At 49.9% G+C, this 23030-nt stretch overlaps 5 protein-coding genes; 3 read left to right on the forward strand and 2 right to left on the reverse strand.

The window, feature by feature from the left end:
• Nucleotides 1–333: 333 nt before the first annotated feature.
• On the reverse strand, nt 334–5108 carry FFUJ_07586 (related to DNA/RNA helicase (DEAD/H box family II); the record flags this gene model as incomplete). XM_023577855.1 has 7 exons in its annotated part: nt 334–573; nt 626–701; nt 751–2772; nt 2823–2920; nt 2971–3541; nt 3599–4310; nt 4361–5108. The coding sequence occupies 7 exons, from the start codon at nt 5106–5108 to the stop codon at nt 334–336; spliced, it is 4467 nt and encodes a 1488-aa protein (XP_023430853.1).
• A 947-nt stretch (nt 5109–6055) lies between these two features.
• On the forward strand, nt 6056–14238 carry FFUJ_07587 (probable translation activator GCN1; the record flags this gene model as incomplete). XM_023577856.1 has 3 exons in its annotated part: nt 6056–6194; nt 6320–13632; nt 13690–14238. The coding sequence occupies 3 exons, from the start codon at nt 6056–6058 to the stop codon at nt 14236–14238; spliced, it is 8001 nt and encodes a 2666-aa protein (XP_023430854.1).
• Nucleotides 14239–14390: 152 nt separating this feature from the next.
• On the forward strand, nt 14391–15655 carry FFUJ_07588 (probable translation activator GCN1; the record flags this gene model as incomplete). XM_023577857.1 has 4 exons in its annotated part: nt 14391–14418; nt 14724–14826; nt 15016–15436; nt 15512–15655. The coding sequence occupies 4 exons, from the start codon at nt 14391–14393 to the stop codon at nt 15653–15655; spliced, it is 696 nt and encodes a 231-aa protein (XP_023430855.1).
• A 1367-nt stretch (nt 15656–17022) lies between these two features.
• On the forward strand, nt 17023–18835 carry FFUJ_07589 (probable glycine hydroxymethyltransferase; the record flags this gene model as incomplete). XM_023577858.1 has 5 exons in its annotated part: nt 17023–17142; nt 17209–17265; nt 17325–17418; nt 17479–17616; nt 17688–18835. The coding sequence occupies 5 exons, from the start codon at nt 17023–17025 to the stop codon at nt 18833–18835; spliced, it is 1557 nt and encodes a 518-aa protein (XP_023430856.1).
• Nucleotides 18836–19258: 423 nt separating this feature from the next.
• On the reverse strand, nt 19259–22060 carry FFUJ_07590 (related to isochorismatase family protein family; the record flags this gene model as incomplete). The annotated part of the gene is made up of 1 exon (XM_023577859.1): nt 19259–22060. One exon carries the CDS (start codon nt 22058–22060, stop codon nt 19259–19261), a length of 2802 nt encoding a protein of 933 aa, XP_023430857.1.
• Nucleotides 22061–23030: the final 970 nt, after the last annotated feature.

A 23030-nucleotide genomic window follows, 5' to 3' on the forward strand; every position in this document is an offset into this window, starting at 1 on the left:
CAATGATATCCAGGGGACTAGGGAAGGGAAGGGAGTGTTTATTACATGGCTGTACGAATAAATGCAGTTGTCGAATGCGATTCAATCAAATCAAACCTGGGTTATCATGCGGTCGGGTTCTTTCATTTGCGAATTGCTCAGATGGCTTTCCACTGGTCTTCAAAGCTAGCACGGCTATATGCCAATCACTCCCCAAGAAAATCTGGCAAGATAAAATAAGCACCTTTCTCCCAGTATGTGCAACTTGTCTCCCGTTCTGGTTCTGGCATCCTACGATGGCCTTGATACTCAGTTTACACCTAGTCAAACAAGACACCCATAGAAAGTGTATTCTCACCCCTTGCTCATTATGCCAGCGGTAGATCTATCCTGAAAATCTTGTGTGAAGATCCTCTGCCAAACATCAAGCCACTTTTCTTGCTGAGCAGTAGGGAGCTTGCCTGGCTGCTTGAAAGATCTCGTCAAGAGCTCCCGTAAACGTGTTCGGAGGACCTTCATGACTAGCATCGTTTTCCAGTCTGGTACTGCAAAGCGACCGCGGTTTCCATCGAGAACGATGACCCCGGAGTACATCTGGTATGATCTTATCAGTGATGCAGCTATAGAAAAGATTTTGTGTTCTTACATCACATCGCACATCGCCACAAAGTAGTGCAATGGCGAATGCTTCTACGGCAGTAGCCTCGTGGGCGTGGTAAACCCTTGTTGAATATTAGCCAGTTCACCTCTTCTGTGTTCGGCAAAACTTACGCTCTGGACTGCATAATATGATAATAAGAAAGCCATCGAAGGTCGTGGCGTCCCCGATTGACAGACGATGGATGGAGACTAATGGACTGACTTGTGCCGATGTTTCTTAGGCCCTTGGCCCCGGGCGCGTCTCTCACAAGAATTTTGGGGTAAAAGCTCCAGGCAATAACTGATGCTGAAACAATATCGTTATCGCTGTTGAGGTTGACTCTTCGAGGAATATCATAAAATTGCTGCTGCCTTCGTCCTCTGCCTCCAGAAAACCGAGCTCGGGAAAGGGCTCTTCTTTCGTCTTCAGTGAGAGAAAGAAAGCCGGAGTCGGCGAGAGAAGTAAGGAGTTGTCCTTTGAGGTCTTCGATGTTTGCAAGAGTTTGCTGACTCAAAAAGTTCTTGCGGCAGAACTGGAACTCCTTTCCGCCGCCCCCAGCAGACTGGCATACTCGCTTCCAAGCCAGGTATGCGTTGTAAATAGTGAGAAGATCGGAATCTCCCCGACGGAAAGCCATGCGAGCATTATCTGCCTGAGCGCGCTGTCCAAACGGCGCCGAGAAGGGTGACTTGGAAGATAGGATAGCAGCAGAAGTGATAGCCATGTCCAAACATTTGAAGATGACTCCATACAGAATGAGTTTACCCAAGAATACATCTAAAGGCAACCTGGCTAATTGGTGTCCAAGCGGTGTGAGTTCTTCAGCCTGAGTAAGGGCGCGAACGTCTATAAGAGCATCAACCGCCCGACGGATATTTTTGGCCGAGGGGGGGTCAAGAGCATCGCCAAGTGTCTCCTCGATCCCTCCGATCTTACAGATCTTGACTCGGATCGCCAAGTCTTGCAAAGAAAGTCGAAGCATCTCGGGCGTCTGCTGGTCGCTCATTAACTGATCATGGCGGAATTTGGTGAACATATGAAAGCATAACCCTTCTTGTACACGCCCTGCTCGACCACGCCTTTGCTTTGCGTTGGCACGGGAAATGAAGGTATCAATCAGGCGTGAGAGTTGGCGTCGCTCATCGAAGCGCATCTCACGATGCTTGCCAGTGTCAATGACACAAGTGACGTCGGGAATGGTGATTCCGGTTTCGGCAATGTTGGTGGCAAGAACGATTTTACGAATTCCTGATGGTGGGACAAGGAATGCCGATTCTTGGTCCTCCGTAGCGATGGTTGAATGGAGAGGATAAACAAGCCAGTCTTTGGCAAACCTGGGATCTCCTAGCAGCATGTCGTTCAGTGTGCGAATCTCAGCAATACCTGGCAAAAAGACCAGAATAGCCTTGCTGAAATTCTGCAGATGTTCGTCAACCGCAATTCGAGCTATCAACTGCAGAATGAGATCGAAATCGATACGGTACTCATCAATTTGAGCCAGTGTCGACCGTGTTCTTGCAGTATATCCTAATAGACTCTTGGAAATATCACTCTTAGTGTTTTCTCCGTCACTCTCTGCAGGATCTTCATCCAAGTCAACCATTTTGTCAGGCTCAGAATCCGCAGGTGTATATCCAGTGAGCTCAATGGCATCCTCGAGGTATCTAACCTGCACTGGGAACGTTCTTCCAGGGACATTGAGAACCGGTGCACCGCCAAGGTAAGCGGAGAAACGATCCGCATCAACTGTAGCAGACATAAGAACAACCTTCAAATCCTTGCGTCTTATGAGGAGCTTCTTCAAGACGATCAGAAGAAAGTCGCTGTCAATAGACCGCTCGTGAACTTCATCAAGCACCAGGTGCGTTACTTCCTGCAGATCATTGGAGCCCTCAAGTATTCGCATTACAATACCAGTGGTTGCGTACACCAGCCTTGTTTCCCGCGAGGTATTAGCCTCGAGTCGAATAGAATATCCGACTAGTGATCTATTCGTTCCGAGGTCATTTCTGTTTTCTCCAAGCTCTTCACTGACACGGCGAGCGAGGGAGATCGCAGAGATCCTTCTTGGCTCTGTGCAGTAAACCTTGCAGGGTTTTCCCTGAGAAAGCTGGTGCTCTAGCAAGAAAGACGGAACTTGAGTACTCTTTCCGCTATTGTCCAGTTAGCAAGACCTCAAGAATGTCGTGTTCGAAAACCATACCATCCAGTCTCACCACAAACAATTATCACTTGATTCTCGTCGACAGCAGCCAAGACTTGCTCTCGGAAATTCCACATGGGGAGTTGCATTCGGGATTGCTGAGTTTCGTTAGCGTCATGGCAACCTAGTAACACAGGTTGTTGCTTACCAGCATCATTTGGAACTTGCGCGTGCTCGACTTCTCTGCCCAAATCTTCTGAAAATACTCCCCATTTGCAGCGCTCTGCCTTGATCGATCTTGACCACCGTCATCGCCAGAGTCGTGAGTATGCTTGGCGCCCCGTCCCCGAAACGCGCCTTGAATAATAACACCATCTTCAAGCTCCTGATCATGTCTCTGACGCACCAGAGCTCTTAAGTCCCTCACCACATCTCTGTCTTGCTCGTCAATTTGAGCTTTTCGTGCTTCAGCAAGTTCCGCCCAAACGTCTTTCCAGACATGGGGAAGTCTGATCACTACTTTTTCGTCCTTGGCATTGCCGCTGAAGGTATAAAACAGGGCCGCTGTGGAAATATAAGATTCGGACTGCTTAGCATCTGGTGTTGCAATGTCGGTCATCGTAAAAGTGAATCTATAAGGGTCCGCCACAATATGTACGTCAGATGAGGCCGCTGGTGGTGGCACTTCTTGAGGTTTGGTCCAGGTAATATCCAAGGAATGGCGATTTGCGAACGAAGCATCTGATACAAAAGAGTATGAAATTCTCGCCGAAGAGTCCCTAAGATTCGCGATCAGCTCATTTTACGCAATTTGTAGCGACGTCAAGTGGGCTTACCTCGAACGGCATGCTTCCTCAAGTGCCCTTCGAGGACTAATGCCAGTCCACTTCCCAAAATCGCGAATAGTAATTCGATTTCCATCGGCTGAGTTTACAATGGTACGGTTTTCGCCTGTGCTTGCGTCAACCTCGTTTTGAGGCAGAGATGCAAATAATCCGCCGATATCATCTTCATCCTCATCTTGCCCCTCGGCTAGGACTTCGGCGGCGATACGCTCAGCTTCATCGTTGATGTCATCATTTTCCACTTGCTCATGAGGGGTTCCATCCGCTCTGGCTGGTATCACCTCGGCTTGAGCTTGGTATTCTTGCTTCTCGGCAGCCAGTCGCCTTTCGAGATCAATTCTCTGGACTCTCCACCGTTGCTCGGCTTCATACTTATCGAAAAGAACATCATTTTCGATCTTCCGAATCTTAGCTTCGAGCTTGGCGACAGCAAGTTCCTCGTCCGATTCTGATGTCTTTGAGCTACCTGACTGGTCCTTTCCGCGCTCGTGTTCTAGCAATTTGGCTTTAGTCTCCAGGTATTTTGGAATAAGCTCGTCAGCTTCTATGTCGCTGTCACAAGCTACCACCAGTTTTTTACTAGGTGAGGAACCCTTGACTGATCGAGCGTTGCTCCCAGCTGGCTTGTTTTTACGGCCGTTCCGAGTATCAGCTGGACGAGGAGTACTAGAGCGACTCGGCATTGGACTGTCCTGGGGAGTATCTATTATACATAGTTAGTCTGAGAGGGGCCCAAGATGCTGGGAGACGAACCACCGGTGCTTTTGGGGATCGGCTTCGATCTAGGTTCGTAACTGGGCAGTTCTCCAATCTTGCATTCTCTGGCTAGCCAGTCGAGGGCCTCTTCGAGTCCCCAGATAGAATCTCGATTTGTCGATGCGACATTAGGTGCTATGTCGAGTATATATCGTATCGCAGCTGTCACTCGGTCCGAGGGGAATTCTGCGGCGATCAGGGTCTGTTGTAATGTCCAGAGGCGGATGATCATGTCCTCTTCAGGAGGCACCTTCCCAACGCCAGCGTTCTCCGAGGAGGACAGGCTAGAAGCGGCAAATCGATTTTCTGCTTGCACAAGGTCAAGTATGTGATCCATCAAGTCTGGCGGTAGCCATTTGAAACTATTGATCGAATCGGCCTGGCCACGAAGGAGTCGACGGTCAGTATCGAGACGATTACGTTGCCGTTGAGCATCTTTCTTTGTTTTTGCTGCGTGTTTCTCCACGAGCAATTGTAACTCAGATTCTTCCAACTGCTTCTCGAACTCTTCGGGGCTGAGGGTCGACTCCTGGGTTCCAGCATTGGTGGTCGCATCGCCAGTTGTTGTGGACGAGGATGGAGGGGCATTCTTCTGGGTCGATGGAGGGGCACTTTGGCCTTTGATAGTCACAGGCTTCGATTCAGACTCGGCAACGTCAGGTCTGGGCTTGGAAGCAACCGACGTGGTTGCGAATCCTCGAGCTGGGTTAGCAGCAGGCTTCTTTTTCTTTTTCGCCCCCGCCATTATCGTCAACCGAGGGAAGAAACTGAGAAAGGGTTGAAGAAAGAATAAGCACTCTCTAGTTTGGGGGTATCATGGCCGAGAGAAATCTGCCAGTGAAACTGAGGATTAGGTTACCCCTGCAATAAAGAGGGCTAGAAAATTCGATTGCAGGACATTGAGAGTGCCGATCTACAGACGAAGGGTGCAGGAGTGAAGTGATTTGAAGGTGGAGGTTGTGACGCAAGGGCTTTGATCTCCAGTTCTGTGGATCATGCCTGAAGGAGGATGTTAGAGAGGAGGGATAGTACCACAGCAATAAAGCTTTGATCAGCTAGAAGAAGGGCCTTGGGGAGAGATTCATGGTCCAGCGGATATACCGCCAGTGCAACGGAATTGCAATCTACCGACCTCCCTTCCCAACTAGTAGGTACCTAGGTAGTGAGTGACAAGATTGTTCCTTGGATCGATTTTCAGATAGATCTGCAAGGTACAGGTGCATTGCTGAACGACTTCTGTGCTGGAGGCTTAGTCACGGAGGCTAGCAATGTATCAGGACAGGCCAGCCGGGCCGCGAGAATTTCAGTGGGCTAGAGACTTTCAGGGCTCCAAACCCCACCTAAATGGCCTGTCGAGCTTTCGACGTGCTGCCATAGGTGCCTAGGTCACTAGTTAGGTAGGTGTACCTTAGGTATCTATTGGATCCCTCTGGAGGTCTTAGGTAAGGTGACCACTGTTGATTTAACGTGGGGTAAAGGTCCATAGGTCGAGATATTTGCGTTCTCTTTATGGATTTGGTGCCCAAAAATTCTAAAACACCAACTACAAGCCTACCACCCACCCTTCTTGACATTACCTACGTTCCACCACCTCGACTGAGGATCTACGCCTCGAAATTGGCGTCCACGAGCTCTGGTAGCCCCAGATGAGTTCACCAACCCGAACATATACCTCCGTTTCCGAACTCCAGAATGTCTAAGGGCGACTCATCCGACTCTGGCGCTCCGGCGCCTCTTGACATGGCCGTCGTTAAACAGGCTCTGTCCTCATCCTCGACCGCTGTTCGAATCACTCATTTGCGCACAATCGAAGACAAATTGGCCCAGAAATGTGCGCAAGCCCTTCTCCTCTTCCATCGTTCTATCAACCAGCTGACCGTAGCTTCCAAGCCCTTGACAGCGCCTCAATTACAAGTCTCCTCCCGCTCCTTTTCGGAACATACGCTTTCTACGCAGATAGGCAGTCCAGGCTGTCAGTGCAGAAGTGCCTCGTTGCGCTTATTTCGTCTGGTGCCGACTCCAATACAATCGCCCCGCTCATTACTGCCTTGCGTAAGGAAAGCCAGAAACCTGGCATTGCTCCTACCAATGCATTCGTTCTCGTCGAATGGTGCAGTTTGTTTATGCAGTATCTCGATGCCTCGCAGTGGGACCAATTTGCTACCGATATCATCCTGGCAGATGCGGATGCTCTGGAGAAGTGCCACCAGCCCGTTTGCAGGAAGTCTGTAACTCACTCCGCCATCATTGTTACAAGGAGGGGTTTGCGGAAACTCTTCTCTTCGAATGAACTGAGCGAAAAACGGCTTTCTGCTTCTGTTGATGTCCTGACTGCGAAGGGGGCTCAGTCGATCTCAAGGAATGCTGTCTTGCTTGGGGTCATCGCTGGCGTATCCGCTAGGAAGGATCACTTGCGACCTGTTCTTGATTCCCTCAAATCCAGATATTACGATTTCTTCACGAGAGAGATCATTGGCTCTAGAACTAGTGTTCCAGAGCATCTAGTGCTTGGACTCGGTAACTTCTTCGCTTCGTTTGCCACACTTGAAGAAATATCTAAAGAACTGATCCCTGCTCTCGAGAAGGGTCTTCTGCGCGCCCCTGAGGTCATTCTTGGTGGAGTTGTGACGCCTCTTGTTCGTTGCCTCCCTGAGAATTTTGATCTCTCCAAGATCCTTGAGCAGAATCTGCTCAAGCCCCTTTTGTCGAACGCAAAATCTACCAATGCAGCTATTCGTGCTGGTTCTTTAGATGCGTTCAGCGCCCTGGTCAATAAGTCTGGCGATACTGCGTCATTGGAAAAGGTCATCAACGAGGTTGCGACACCCCTGAAATCCGGCAAACTTGCATCTCCTGACCACCGTGTACTGCATGCGCAAATGCTTCAGACAGCACCTCTTTCGAAAGCAAGTGCCGAGCAAGTCGCAAACGCAGTTGCAGTCATCGCTGCCAAAGAAGGTAATGAGAGTGCTTTAGCTGCGGAGACTTCAGCCTTAGCAAAAGCAGTTTCTTTCTTATTGACCAACGATGCTGAGGTCCCCAAAAGTGTGCTGGAATCCGTTACTAAGGGCCTTACTGAAAAGAAAATTCCTTCTCGGAAGTACTGGTTGCTCCGTGTCGGTGGCATCTTGCAAACCCTCAATGAAGCGCAATCAGTGTCTTCAGCAATGGCTGCTTTTGTGGACGCAGTGATACCAAAACTCATTACCACTTTCACAGAGGTGACCTCCAATGCAGCTAGTGCTGCTCAGAACGGCCTCATTGTTGGTGCCTACATTCTGACGGCTGTAAGCACACATATTAACCGCGTGCTTCCTGGTTCTGCAGCCGATTTAAGCTTGACAAAAGCAGTGGTTACCAAACAATCACTATCCTTGGATCCCAAGTCATCCTTCCTCCTCAGCCCTCGAATCTACTCTAAGGTCACAGCCGAAGAGGATCTTAAGTGGTTTTCACGGGCTATGAACTCTATCTTTCAAGGCCTTGACAAGGAGGCTGATAATCAGATTGCCCTCGCTTGGTCTGAAGCAATTATTCACCTAGTTACCGCTCAGAGCGTACCGGCAACTGTTCAGCAGGAGACTTCCAAGACCCTTTCGAGTCTGTACGTTCGTAGTCCAAAACTGGTATCAGGTTTCATTATCGCAGGCCTTTGGGATTATCTGAAGCACTCTGGATCTCCCGAGAAGGAACCATCATCAGGCGCTCATAACTTGATCCAGGTTGTGAAGGCTATCTGTTTGACCCCCAGTGACATCGAAAAGTCCGGGGAAACCATCAACACAGAGGATCTGGAGGCACAGGCAAACAACCTCCTTGTTCTGGCGCGCCCAGAGCTGATTCCTAGGGCAAACTGGATCGATTTGTGCCTCCGGATGGAACTGGACCCTGGCAATCTAGTCAAGGAGTACCAAGATGAGCTTTTGACAGAAATAGAGAATCAAACATCGTTCTCCCAGAAGGTTAGCATGACGCTCCCGGGGTACAGGAATCTCATTAACCTATACCGACAGGTTGACGCCATAAAAAAAGCTGCGTACAACGCAGCTGCTGACTTGGCTTTTGTTGCTCCCGAAGCCATTATACCGCGCCTGCTGGAGACCCTCAGCCGCGATCTCAACGCCGAGCAACTCCACGATGTTGGTCCTGTCGAAGCGGCCATTTTCAGAACGCCTGAGGGTACCGTGTTCGTTGATGTGCTTGCAAAGAAGTCTCAGCAAGTCTTGGACAAAAATAAAAAGGACTATGACATTCTCAAGTGGGAGGAAGAACTTAGGAGTCAGCTTGAAAGGAAGAAGGGCCAACAGAAGAAGCTGACCCCAGAAGAGAACGCAAAAGTCAATGCTCAACTCAAGAAAGAGAGCCTGATCAGGCAATCTATAGCTGAGATCGAGGCAAAACTTTTGCGGGGCATTGGCATTATCCGAAGCCTTGCCACTGGTCCACCAACAGATGCTGCCCAATGGCTCGGTACTGCGGTTTCACTCTTAATCGACATTATGGACGCCGGTGCTACAATGATCACTGGTGATGCAGCTCCATTGGCTTACATAACTTGCGCAAAGAAGGTCACAGAGCGCCTGGGCTCGATGAGGCCTTTCGTTGGCGTCGCGGCCCTCAGGCTGCGCGGCGTGTCGCTGGCAGACAACTATCAAGAGGAAGCTGTGGAAGATTTGGTAACAAGGGTTTTGTACCGTTTACGATTTGCTGGCGAGCAGCGACCTTTCGACTCTGTATCACTCATCTACGCGTTACCACTCGTGCTGGAGCTTCTCCGTAAAGGTGGAGTTGGTGATTCGCCCGATGATGCAGATGCTCAGCTAGTATTGGCCATCGAGTTCCTCTCATACCATACAGATGTCTGTAGCGATGAAGCTGTTCCTCGTGCTGAGCTCCTTTCAGTTCTTATCACTTCTATGCAGGCATATGCTCAGCATTACAAGCTCCTGAGAGACTGTTTTGCTGATATGTGCCGCTGCATCGCACCAAACATGGACCGTGATGAGATGGTTATTCTTGCCAAGGGTGCGCTGGTGCCTGAAGCGCGAGTCAGATCAACTGTGCTGCAATCTATCAGCGCTGAAATTGACATGAGCGAGCTTGGCTACTCCAGTGAAATCTGGATCGCTGCTCATGACGATGAGGAAGAAAACCAAGATCTCGGTCGGGAGATATGGGAGGAGAGTGGCTTCGAAGTGACGCCGGAAGTGCCACTTAAAATGTTACCTTTCCTCGAGAGCAAAGATGGGCAGTTGCGCCGTGCCGCTGCTCGCTCCCTGTCTGAAGCAGCTAGCTTACATGATGAGTCTTTACCTGCGGTGCTTGACCAGCTCAAGGCCACTTATGTCGAGCTTGCTAAGCCCCGAGTTCAACAGCTCGATGAGTTCGGCATGCCCAAAAAGATGGATCTGTCCGATCCTTGGGAAGGAAGGCAAGGTATCGCTACAGCTTTCAAAGAGATTGCTCCAGTTTTCAAGGTTGATCAGCTCGATCCTTTCTTTGACTTCCTCATCGATGCCGGTCCTCTTGGAGATAACAACGATGCAGTGAGAGGTGAAATGCTGGATGCTTCGATTATGGCCATTGAAATTCACGGCAAGGGCATCCTTGATGAGCTCATGTCAAAATTCGAACAGACCTTGGAACAGCCAGACAAAAACAGCGACGCTGCTGACCGTGTCAACGAGGCAGTGATTATTATGTACGGTGCCTTGGCTCGCCATTTGAGCCCTGGTGATCCCAAGATACCTATCGTTATCGACCGCCTCGTGACAACTCTAAGTACGCCCTCGGAGACGGTACAATATGCCATTGCTGAATGCCTGCCTCCCCTGATCCGGGCCTGCCCTGACCAGTCTTCCAAATACTTTGGTCAAATCATGGAGCAGCTCCTCACTTCTAAAAAGTATGCTGTTCAGCGAGGATCGGCTTATGGTCTGGCTGGCCTTGTAATGGGCAGAGGCATCGCGGCACTAAGAGAGTACCGAGTTCTGTCAACTCTCACTGACGCAATGGAAAACAAAAAGGAGGCAAATCAGCGTGAGGCCGCTTTGCTAGCATACGAACTTCTCTCAACTATGCTTGGACGCGTTTTTGAACCTTACGTGATCCAGATTGTGCCTCAGCTGCTGACGGGCTTCGGTGACGCTAACGCAAACGTTCGCGAGGCTTGTCTGGCAGCGGCTAAGTCGTGCTTTGCGAAGCTAAGCTCTTACGGTGTGAAGAGAATCATGCCAACTCTGCTTGATGGTCTTGAAGAGCAACAGTGGAGGAGCAAGAAGGGTGCTTGTGACCTTCTTGGTGCAATGGCATACCTCGATCCACAGCAGCTCGCCAACAGTCTGCCAGACATTATTCCCCCTTTGACAGGTGTGTTAAACGACAGCCACAAGGAAGTAAGGGCCGCCGCAAACCGAAGCTTAAAGAGGTTTGGTGAAGTCATCAACAATCCAGAAATTAAATCGTTGGTCGACATTATTTTGAAGGCTCTGAGTGACCCCACAAAGTATACAGATGAAGCCTTGGACTCGCTCATCAAGGTCCAGTTTGTTCATTACCTCGATGCTCCATCTTTGGCATTGGTCACCCGCATTCTGCAGCGTGGTTTGGGCGACCGTTCCAATACCAAGCGCAAGGCAGCTCAGGTAATCGGCAGCTTGGCTCATCTGACCGAAAAGAAGGACGTGGTCATGCATTTGCCGGTACTTGTGGCTGGTCTGAAGATTGCCATTGTCGACCCTGTGCCTACCACTCGAGCGACGGCTTCCAGAGCGTTGGGTTCTTTAGTCGAGAAGCTTGGAGAAGACACACTTCCCGATCTTATTCCTGGCCTGATGCAGACTCTCAAATCAGATACTGGTGCTGGTGATCGATTGGGATCCGCTCAGGCTCTCAGCGAGGTGCTCGCTGGGTTGGGAACGACAAGGCTGGAGGAGACTCTTCCCACCATTCTTCAAAATGTCGAATCCTCAAAGCCCGCCGTTCGCGAAGGCTTTATGTCACTTTTTATTTTCCTCCCAGTCTGTTTTGGCAACAGCTTCTCCAATTACTTGGGTCGCATCGTACCACCTATTCTGGCTGGTCTTGCCGATGATGTCGAATCGATTCGTGAAACCGCACTGCGTGCAGGTCGTCTGCTAGTCAAGAATTTTGCTGCTCGTGCTGTCGATCTCCTCCTTCCAGAACTTGAACGCGGCCTCGCGGACGACAGCTACAGAATCCGACTTAGCTCTGTCGAACTTGTAGGGGATCTTCTCTTCAACCTTACCGGTATCAAGGCTGGAACCGAGGCTGAGGACATTGAGGAGGACGAGAACATCAAAGAAGCAGGCGCTTCTCTGAAGGAAACACTCGGAGAGGAGAAGCGGAATAAGATACTTTCTGCACTGTACGTATGCCGCTGCGATACAGCTGGGGCCGTTCGCTCGGCCGCTATTGCTGTCTGGAAGGTTCTTGTTCACAGCCCGAGAACCCTGAAGGAGCTTGTGCCAACCCTCACACAACTTCTGATCCGTCGCTTGGGAAGTTCCAACATGGAACACAAGGTCATTGCCAGCAATGCCCTAGGAGAACTTATCCGAAAGGCTGGAGATAGTGTTCTGTCCAGTCTTCTTCCCACTTTGGAAGAAGGCCTTCAGACATCGACAGATGTTGACGCTAAGCAGGGTATTTGCTTTGCCTTGAGAGAGCTTATCTCTTCTGCGTCGCCGGAGGCTCTTGAGGATCACGAAAAGACCCTGATTTCCGTCGTTCGTACCGCACTGACAGATTCTGACGAGAATGTTCGAGAAGCCGCTGCTGAAGCATTTGATTCGCTTCAGCAAATCTTTGGCAAGCGAGCAGTTGATCAAGTTCTTCCTTTCCTTCTCAACCTCTTGCGTTCCGAGCGTGACGCAGACAATGCTCTGCAGGCACTCCTCACCCTGCTCACTGAGACGACACGCTCGAATATCATTCTGCCAAACCTCATCCCAACCCTCACGACGCCACCCATATCAGCCTTCGATGCCAAGGCTCTTGCATCTCTGTCCAAGGTTGCTGGTCCTGCGATGAACCGTCGTCTCCCCAACATTATCAATTCGCTCATGGATAACGAAATAAATTGTAACGACGATGGCCTTCGGGAAGAGCTGGCAACATCTTTCGACACCGTCATTCAGTCGATTGACGAATACGATGGTCTCAATACAGTCATGAACGTTCTACTGCAGCTTCTCAAACACGATGATCACCGACGCCGAGCGGCTACTGCTCGCCATCTGGGCAACTTTTTTGCCGCTGCCAGCGTGGATTATTCCAGATACAACCAGGATATCATTCGTTCATTGCTTAACTCCTTTGACGACAGAGATACAGATGTCGTCAAGACTGCATGGGTGGCTCTCAGCGCATTCACAAAGAAGCTGCGAAAGGAGGAGATGGAGTCACTCGTCGTTTCCACTCGACAAACTCTTCAGCGTATCGGCGTCGCAGGAGCAAACCTGCGCGGGTTCGAGCTACCCAAGGGCATCAATGCTATTCTACCAATCTTCCTGCAAGGTTTGATGAATGGTACTGCAGACCAAAGAGTTCAAGCTGCTCTGGGTATTTCAGACATCGTTGACAGAACAAGCGAGGCCTCTCTGAAACCATTCGTTACCCAGATTACTGGTCCTCTGATCCGTGTCGTTTCAGAGCGCGCCACTGAAGTCAAGTCGGCGATCCTTCTGACACTCAATAATCTCCTGGATAAGATGCCTGCGGCATTGAAACCTTTTCTCCCACAGCTTCAACGTACATTTGCCAAGTCTCTGGCGGACCCATCCAGTGAGACTTTGAGAACACGGGCTGCCAAGGCACTGGGTACTTTGATCAAGTATACGCCTCGTATCGATCCGTTGATTGCTGAACTAGTCACTGGGTCGAAGACGGCCGATCCCGGTGTCAAGACGGCCATGCTCAAGGCCTTGTATGAAGTTATCAGTAAGGCGGGTGCGAATATGGGTGAGGCATCACGAGCTTCTGTCTTGTCACTTATCGACATGGACACGGACGAGAGAGATGAGACTATGACCATCACTAATGCCAAGTTGCTGGGAGCTCTCATCAAAAATGTTCCTGAGGAAGCCGCTCATGGTTTATTGAAGAACCGCGTGGCGACGTCGCATTTCACTCATTCATCTGTCCTTGCCCTGAACTCGGTACTCGCGGAATCACCAGACGCGCTACTTCAAAGCGCCTTGGCTGATGACTTGCCCGATTTGCTTTGCCAGGGCGTCACCAACAAGAACGTAAGCCACATCTATATTCCCAGATCGAATATGATTCGTAAACTGACAACCGTCTAGGTATTTGTTGCAGACAATTGCATTCTGGCAACTGGGAAGTACCTGCTATCTGATTCTCCCAAGACATTTGAGACAACAAAGGGAATTTTTGAAGCCCTTGCCTCTGTGATCCAACCTGGCAATGCAACCGACTCACGCAGACTTGCACTGGTTGTCGTTCGTACTGTCAGTCGCAATGATATGGAGATGGTCCGACCTCATATCGCCCTGTTAGCACAACCCATATTTGCCAGTGTTCGCGACCCCGTTATTCCCGTCAAGCTCGCTGCTGAAGCGGCATTTGTGGAGCTTTTCAATGTGGCTGATGAAGAGAGCCGCATTTTCGATAAATTCATGGCTGGTCATGGAGCAGATCTGCCAGCCAACACCAAGAGGAGCATGGGAGACTATTTTAAACGCGTCGCCATGAGGCTAGGCTCTCAAGCCCGCGAGAGGCGCGAGGCTGAGGGTGGACAGGGGGGATTGGGACTGTCCAATGATGAAGCTGAGGATGAGAAGGAGATTTGGAGTGTGGGAAAAGTTGATGTGGGCAGCGAAGCCTTCTCATAATATGTAAAAGAGCATATCGCAAACACAATCTAAGGCTGTCTGGGCATATGTCCTGGGCGGATGCCGTTGAATGTACCGTTCCACTCGATGAACAGTTGGTAAATTCACCACAAATCATGTCTACTTGCTACCTTGATAACGAAGATTTGATCATGCATGTTAAAGTAGAAGGAACCAACGGTCTACAATTGCAATTCTAAACTTCCATTTGGTATAGCTCTTTTAACATACACTCCTGCTGTCCACAACAGTGCGAATTGTATATCATCTTCGCATCCTTCTCAATTGGATCGAAATGAAAAATGGTTATCTCGATAAGACCCCGAAATCAAATTTCAGAATCATGATTCATTGATAATTTATTCACCTTTAAAATGCATAGGTAGTTTTAATTTAATGCACTAACATGCTCCTGCCAATTTCGACCCTGAGGGTCACGTGCAGCCCTCGCTTGACGTTCTGGGATTAGCGTGAACCCACAGAAGGAGTTGCAAGCAGAGAAATTCTGGCCTCGCAACCCCTCTCACCAGTCTTCATCATCCAACATCCATCGAGGACCGGCCATCACCACCCAACGACAATCAAGATGTAAGTCCATCCGAACGATCAGTACAAGCGAGGAGGCGATGCAAGAGGAGCTTTGGAAACAAGTATATGAACTGGTTGCAATGCCTTTTGATGGTGTCGCCACGGATTCGGTGGATTGGAAAATTTGGGACATGACAACATTATCAGAGGGTACTGGTGGCTAACTAATGATTTCTTCCTCAACTACAGGGTCAATCTGCGAACTCAGAAGCGCCTGGCCTCAGCGGTCATCGGCTGTGGCAAGCGCAAGATCTGGCTCGACCCCAACGAGCAGAGCGAGATCTCCAACGCCAACTCTCGCCAGACCATCCGAAAGCTTATCTCCGATGGCCTCATCATTCGAAAGCCCGTCACCCAGCACTCACGATCGCGCGCTCGCGAGCTGAACCTCGCCCGACGAGAGGGCCGACACCGTGGCTATGGTAAGCGTAAGGGTACCGCCGATGCCCGTATGCCTAGCCAGGTCCTCTGGATGCGCCGCCTCCGAGTCCTCCGCCGTCTCTTGGTCAAGTACCGTGCCAGCGGCAAGATCGATAAGCACCTCTACCACGAGCTGTACCATAGCAGCAAGGGTAACGCTTTCAAGCACAAGCGTGCCCTCGTCGAGCACGTACGTTTTATCAATGATGCCCCTTTCTCGGGGTCCACGCTCGGGACATTCGCTGACATGGAGTTTTTGATCTAGATTCACCGTGCCAAGGCTGAGAAGGCCCGTGAGACTGCCCTTCAGGAGGAGATGGATGCCAAGCGTGCGAAGAACAAGGCTGCCCGCGAGCGCAAGCAGGAGCGTGCGGCGGCGAAGCGAAATGCTCTCCTTGCCGAGGAGTAAGATTAAACCTAGTGGACAATGACAACATTTCGGTCTTGAGAGGAGGCTGCATTCGGAGTCTACGGGTTGGGTCTCTTTTTATGCCCTTCTGGTTTCTACACTTGTACCGGCGGGGGTTCAGGCATGTAGCATTGAAAAAAATGGAATCGATGATGCTCGGATGCTTGGATGTTTCACCATTTACGACCTTCTCGTGAGCACTTGTTCCGCTCATCACGACTTAAGTACCACCAGCGTTTTAAAAAATAATGTGCGCGGTCTGGCTTATCATGAGAGCATTGTTCGTGACGTCTCATCTATGTCAGTAACTCGATTAGCGAGTGTGAATTGTCGAAAACTGAGCCACAATTAAAAGTCCCGACCCTCTGCATGATTGAAACGTTGCCTGCACTAACTACTGCCTATCTGAACAACCAGGAATTCAACCAGACCTGAGGCAGCGCTTCCGCTTGGCTGGACAAGCTCATATCACCCAACTGGAGGTGTCTAACCTGAGAGTGCCAACGAGCTGACGATATCAAAGGCAGCCAGATGATATCGTGGAAATAAAGCAAGAAAAGGCCTAGTTGGGCCGCTTCTTCTTGAATATATTGAAAAAAAGCTACCCAAGGCAATGAGTGGTGAGGTTGCACCAGCTCCAGACGGACCGGACCTATGTGTTGTCTAAGCCATGCCATCACACCCAACCTTATCTTACGAGATAAGAAGTGACGGAGGAAAACCAAGCAAACAGCTATACTACATAGTGAGTATTATGGTTGAGTTGTTTTATACCTACTTTGATTGTAGCCACGAGGTAGTCATGTGGCTGCAGTATGTAAGGCCAGAAATGCATGTCGCGGAGTGCGCTCAATGTACTTGGTCATATGAAATTCCCATCCGGCGTGAGTTTTTTTTTTTTTTGTTTTTTAATTTAATCCAATGAAGCTACCAACAGATGTTCCATTCGCTCTGAAAGACGAGTGCTAAATTCAAGAGTTACAGATCTCAACTACCTAAGCATTACAGCTGGTACTTTGTGCGAGAGTATCGTATTTGGAGCACCATGGTTGGTGTGCGTCCTGAGTCTTGCTGCTGCTGCTATGGATCCATCAATGAGACAGACAGTCACTCATCATTCGAGTCGCGGCCCTGTCCGAACTTCCTCCACCTCCACCCTCCACCCTCCGCCTCCGCCTACAGTCGTCGGCACTAATTAAGTCCCATCATATCAGTCAATGACGTCCTTAGTGAACGCCCCGTTGGACTACAACAAGCACCTCTTGAAGCTCTTTTGCTTTGCCGCAAATAGAACCCTCGATTTGTCTCTCCCATAAGCGCTCGCATCATTCGATCTCGGTGTCTTGCCATCGACTGCCAAGCACGCTATGTCTCTCGCTGGTGTGAGAGGCACCTCGCGTGTCCTGCGTAACATCGCGAGGCCAGCTGCTGTATTCACGACATGTACTCGAGCCGCATCTTCCATAGCTCTGGAGGACCAGCAGCAGGTGTGTCTTCTTCAATTGGGTTGTTTCAAAAAGTTTAGCATCTAATGCTCCCGTTCCTCACCCCAGGCCCTCTCAGCCCATCTGAGCAAAGCTGACCCCGCTGTCTTCGACATCATTGAGAAGGTTGGTCGCACTGATGCTACACATTCTATCTGCTTCCCCTGTGCTGACGGCTTGGGCAGGAGAAAGACCGCCAGAAGCATTTCATCAATCTGATCCCCTCCGAGAACTTTACCTCCCAGGCTGTACTCGATGCTCTCGGTAGCGTGATGCAGAGTGAGCTTTAGTAGCCAAGAATCGAACGACGGCAGACCTTGAGACTAACGTTGGCTGTAGATAAATACTCTGAAGGATACCCAGGGGCCCGTTACTATGGCGGGAATGAATTTATCGACCAGGCCGAAAGGCTTTGTCAACAGCGTGCTCTTGAATCGTTCGGACTCGACCCAAAGTTATGGGGTGTCAATGTTCAAGGTTGGTTGCTAGGAGCTTTTCCCTTCAAGTGACTTACATGGGCGCATGTGATACTGACTACGACCTCTCAGCTCTCTCTGGCGCTCCAGCGAACCTCTATGTCTACTCTGCCTTGCTCAACACCCATGATCGGTTAATGGGTCTCGATCTACCACATGGCGGCCATCTGTCTCATGGTTACCAAACGCCCACAAAGAAGGTTTCAGCGATATCAAAGTACTTCGAAACTTTACCGTACCGACTGGACGAGACTACAGGATATATCGACTACAACAAGTTGGAGGAGATGGCATGCATATATAGGCCAAAGATTATTGTCGCTGGTGCGAGTGCTTATAGCCGACTAATCGACTATCAGCGCATGCGGGAGATCTGCGACAAGATCAACGCCTACCTATTGGCCGATATCGCCCATATTTCTGGCCTTGTTGCAGCAAAGGTCATTCCTGGTCCCTTCGCCTACGCCGACATCGTAACCACAACGAGCCATAAGAGTCTAAGGGGTCCCCGAGGTGCTCTGATCTTTTATAGGAAAGGAGTGCGGAGGCAAAATGCCAAGACGAAGGAAGATACACTTTATGATCTCGAAGGTCCTATCAACAGCTCTGTGTTTCCCGGTCACCAAGGCGGTCCGCATAACCACACCATCACCGCTCTTGCTGTAGCTCTCAAACAAGCCCAGACCCCAGAGTTCCAAGCATATCAGTCTCAGGTTCTGAAGAACGCCAAGGCTTTCGCAAAGCGGCTGAGCGAGCCCAAGGGTAAAGGTGGCTTGGGATACAAGCTTGTCAGTGGAGGTACAGATAACCACCTAGTCCTGGCTGATCTCAAACCCCAGGGCATTGACGGTGGCCGAGTTGAGCGTGTCTTGGAGTTGGTAGGTGTGGCAGCCAACAAAAACACAGTCCCAGGGGATCGTTCTGCTTTGGTTCCTGGTGGCCTTCGCATGGGTACTCCTGCCATGACTACCCGTGGCTTTAACGAGGATGATTTCGTTCGTGTTGCTGACGTTGTGGATCGTGCCGTCACCATCACTTCTCGTATCGACAAAGCTGCTAGAAAAGCAGCAGAGGAGAAAGGTGAGAAGAGCCCTGGCAAGATAAAAGTTTTCCTAGATCACCTCGGTGATGGTGAGACAGAATCCGAAATTGTCCAACTACGAAGTGAGGTTGAGGATTGGGTTGGCACATATCCTCTTCCATGGAGCACCTCAGAATAATCTCCCGCGGATGCTTGAAGTTAACAATCGAGGGGTCGGTTCGTCGAGTATATTATCCTCCTCACGGTTTTGAAACAATAGATACCAAACATTGTATAATTTTCTCCCTCCCTTTTCTCCTTGTCTTTTTGCGACACCTGGAAGTCTCCCGCAGTTCCTCTGTGTCTTCTATTGCCGTGATAAAGGTATTGTCCGTGTTTTTGACTTGTTCATTAGTCACCACTGTTGTGCTACGCTGCACTGGTCATTTACATAAGAAACTCTTGCTATTGCAGCGAACAATACGTGTAATTTCATACAGATTTGCATCAACAATCCCTTGATCCTTCGCAAAGGACAACGTACTACCCAGGCACTACCTAATTATTTGGATCGCGAGTTTGCTACTTATCTAAAATACAATCATCGAGCAGGGGTAATCTCCTACGACTGCTGCGGCGGATGCTTGCCAAGCACCTTCTTGAAGCTGGACCTCTCGCCAACCTTCTGATAGTATTCGCTTAGTCTTTTCTGATCCCGGAGAGTCTCTACTCCTGTTTCTTCCACCATGTCGTGCAAAACTGGCCAGAAGGCGAAGTCGGGCAGAGCCAGTTCCACGCCAGCGATGTAAGGCGCATTATCCTCAGCGAGGAACCCATCCCAAACTTCAAGCTCCTGTTTAAGAGACTTCGTGTCTCGTTTGCCGCTCTGAGTTTCCTTCGGAAGGGTTTTCCAGATATCCAAAAAAGCCAGGGCTCGCTGGAAACGAGTGAGCCGAATGGCCAGCTCCTTCGGTGCTTGTGGGGTGCTGCCAGGTCTCCCAAGCCCATAGCGGGCATCAATGTACGACATGACAGCCATATCACCTTGAACAGTGGATTTGTCCTTGTCCACGAATTTGACTGACAGATTCTCAGAGTCTGCTGCAGCAGATCCAGTCGTAATGCTTCCCTTTGCGTAGTTCACGCCAAACTCCGCCAGCATCAGAGCAATGCGCATATTGATAGTTGGGTCACTGCATGTAAAGAGGCGAGGTGCGTTGCTCATATGCAGCACATCGAACCCTTTCCCATAATGTGCGTCCCAATCGAATTCGCTTAAGTGATTCTCTGTCCCAAAAGCCTTCAGCAGCGCAATTGCCTCGGTAGACTGTCCGTTAATGACTGCGTGAGCATCCTCAGGGGACTTGGCCTTGGCACCTTGGCCCCATATAAGAGTCTCTTCGCCATTCAGGAACGTCCCTATCTGCCTGAAGGTTAGAGAGATTCGCCCTCCTTCGTATGCAAGTTCAGCCGTGGATTTTTCCTTCTTTGGACGCTTGTCCTGACGGATGGCATGTAGCCACTTCATGTTACTCTTCAAGCCTAGTCGGCATAGAGAATTGTGTGGGAGCCTGGCACGTTGTATCACTCTTTTCGAGGTTGTTGGAGAGGTGACATCCTCCTGTGAAGAGTCCTTATCCCTTCTCTTTGTTCTGAAAGTCATAATTCGTTCAGCGCCGAGGCTCACATTGGCGATATAAGAACCTTTGACGATATCCAGGGTCTTGTCGCTATGCTCGGAGATGTAGTCATTTCCATCTCGGTAGTACTGAATCAGCACATGGTTCAGAGAATGACCCAGCCGTTTCTCGGTCTCGTTTTTTATAGCCAGTACCGTAGGAGAGAATGACAGCAGTGGAGGAGATTCGTCAGATGGATGACGGTAGACTGGGATGCTCCCGTCTGGTCCGATCTCGCCCTGAACAGCAACAAGTCGTGGAACTTGCCCACCCTGGTGAGACATGCGCTGCCACTGAACCTCCTCGCGCAACTTATCGAAGATGCCCTCAAGTAACGGCTCAGGAAGAACATCCTCAATGATGTCGGTATCTCCTTCGCACAGGCCTTCCTGTCGAAGGTTGGCATCATGTTTAGCCGCTGGTTTGTTCATCTCGGGTATTTCCTGTGTCTTGTCTGGTTGTGCTTTCATTGTCTGTGCTTCGTGCTTGCTGGTCGGTTGAGCTGGAGGTGATGCGATGGTCTGTTCTTCTTTCTGGCTTGTCTCGGCTGGAGGCGATGGCTCTATGACTTGGTCTGGACTTTGCGTGGTATTGTGCTGGGAATCTATATTTGTGCTTTCTTCGTGGTCTTTAGAAGTATGATCCAATAATCCTGAATCTGGTCCGGCTTTAATAGGGGAATCCTTAGCCTTGTTCGACTCATGTATGCCATTGGGTGCCCCAGTAGATTTGATCTGATTAACACCATTTGATTCTGTAGCCTTCGATTCCGGGCTGACCTCTGACTCATGGTGTTCAGCTGCACTTGTCGACAACGCCTTTGGCTGGGGCTGAGTCGGTGTTGATGCGGGGCTTGGGGGATTTGAAGCCAGCCGAAGACTTGTCATGTCCTTAACAAAATCCGGGGTAGTACTCTTCTCGCGGCCTTCACCTTTTGAAAGATCTGACTTTGCAGTCTGGGATTGTTCCTGGACCTTGGACGAAGATGGGGGCTTTCTTGACTTGGGGGGCTTGGGCTTGGGCTTGGGCTTGGGTTGTATCACCTCCATGACCTCATCATACGAAGCAATTTCGCATCCAGTCAGTTCTATCAGAGAGGCTATTGCCGAAGTCTTTCTAGACTCTGATCGGTAACCACAACAGTCGTCGACGATGGTGATTGCCATTCCATGGCCTGCGGCATCAAGAGCTGTGGCATATACACCAATGTTGGTGAGTGATCCACAAATGAAGAGCTCCATAACCATCTTAGCACGCAGTATGCGCAACAGGTGGGTTGACTGAAAGGCTGAATAGTGAGATTTGGTCAACCTTGTGTCTGTTTTAGGCAACGAGTCTTCTATGGCTGAAGCTATCCGGCAGCCAGGCGTGTCCGCCTTGACACATGTAGCAACCTCATGGCTCAGGAATGCCTCTTCATCTGGCGGGCCATCGGCGTCGATTGGTTGAATCGGGATGTTTGGTCGGCCTCTCTTAGAAGCTCGTGGTGTTTTGGGTGCGATGTCGCTTACAAGGATTTGTTCTTCAAGCACAGGTCGGGTCTCACTAAATTGTGACTGAACCCACACAACGTCACCGACTCCTCGAAATGCCTGGGCCAGCTTGATGGTCTGATCCACAAAGTCCTCCGGCTCGTGGACAGGTAAAGCTCCATCCTTGGATATGAAGTCATGCTGAAAATCCACACCAATAAGGGCTTTGCGGGTTGTTATTTGAGGGAGGGAAGCTTGGTCGAAAGGAAACATGTTGAAGGTGGTAGCAATACAAAAGGGAGCTGACTGTGTCGCTGGCGAAACGAGTTAACACGTGGGTCAATGATACCACCGAAAGTCCAGCCTTCGGTATTTGAGGCAAGATATGTCCATGGACGGGCAGGGTGGGATTGATAGCTTTGGTATTGCGGGCGTTAGGGCCTTATTGAAGTCAAACTCTGTGATGCGGCAAGGGAATTGAATAATTGTGCAGGGTAAGGGGCATCTGAATAGGTACCTTTTAGGATTCGTGTGTTCTTTGTGTTACTTGGTGATTATAAGGTACTAAGGTCGATAGATATATCTACAAGAGAATCGGCAACTCAGTCTGCGCTTGTATCGTTTCTGACTCGTACATTTGTTTCAGGTATCATCTGTTTTCAAAAGGTGCGCGTTGTTAGGAGGTGGGTGGTGAGGATAAAAGATCGAAGGGCCTCGAACCGACTAAAGAAGTGCCGTATAGGTAAGCTTATTATTTCTTTGCTGAAAGGGTCCCAGGGTCCTCAATGTACGCCGTACTTGAGTATCTGCGGAAATGACGAAAATTGAGATTGTCGTGATACGCTTTGAAGTTGAAGCGTATTGGCTGAGCGAGTACGGAGTAATAGAGTGAGAGCCTGCAGATGTAGGTAATTAATGACCAAGACTGGTGTCTGTGGGTGGTTGATTTATCACTTTGACGGAACCCTGCAATCTGGGTCAAACAACAGCATCAAACCTCGAAATGCAGGGCTCATTTCTTCTCTAAAAGGCTTGTTTCAAAGTGTCGGTCAAAATCGTTAGCAATCCACTGTCACATCTTTCTTGCTTAGCCGATTGGCATGTATACAATCTTAGCGACTTGCATGTGAGAAGCTGTAAGACAGTATGGCAAAGCATGGCTAGCATGGGTCACAATGCGTTGGGTTGTATTTGCGAGTTTCGGAATCACAGCGACACTTTAACGACGGGCGGCGATCTTTTG

The sequence above is a fragment of the Fusarium fujikuroi genome, chromosome FFUJ_chr05 (assembly GCF_900079805.1).
Source record: "Fusarium fujikuroi IMI 58289 draft genome, chromosome FFUJ_chr05".
In the NCBI taxonomy this organism is placed as follows: domain Eukaryota; kingdom Fungi; phylum Ascomycota; class Sordariomycetes; order Hypocreales; family Nectriaceae; genus Fusarium; species Fusarium fujikuroi.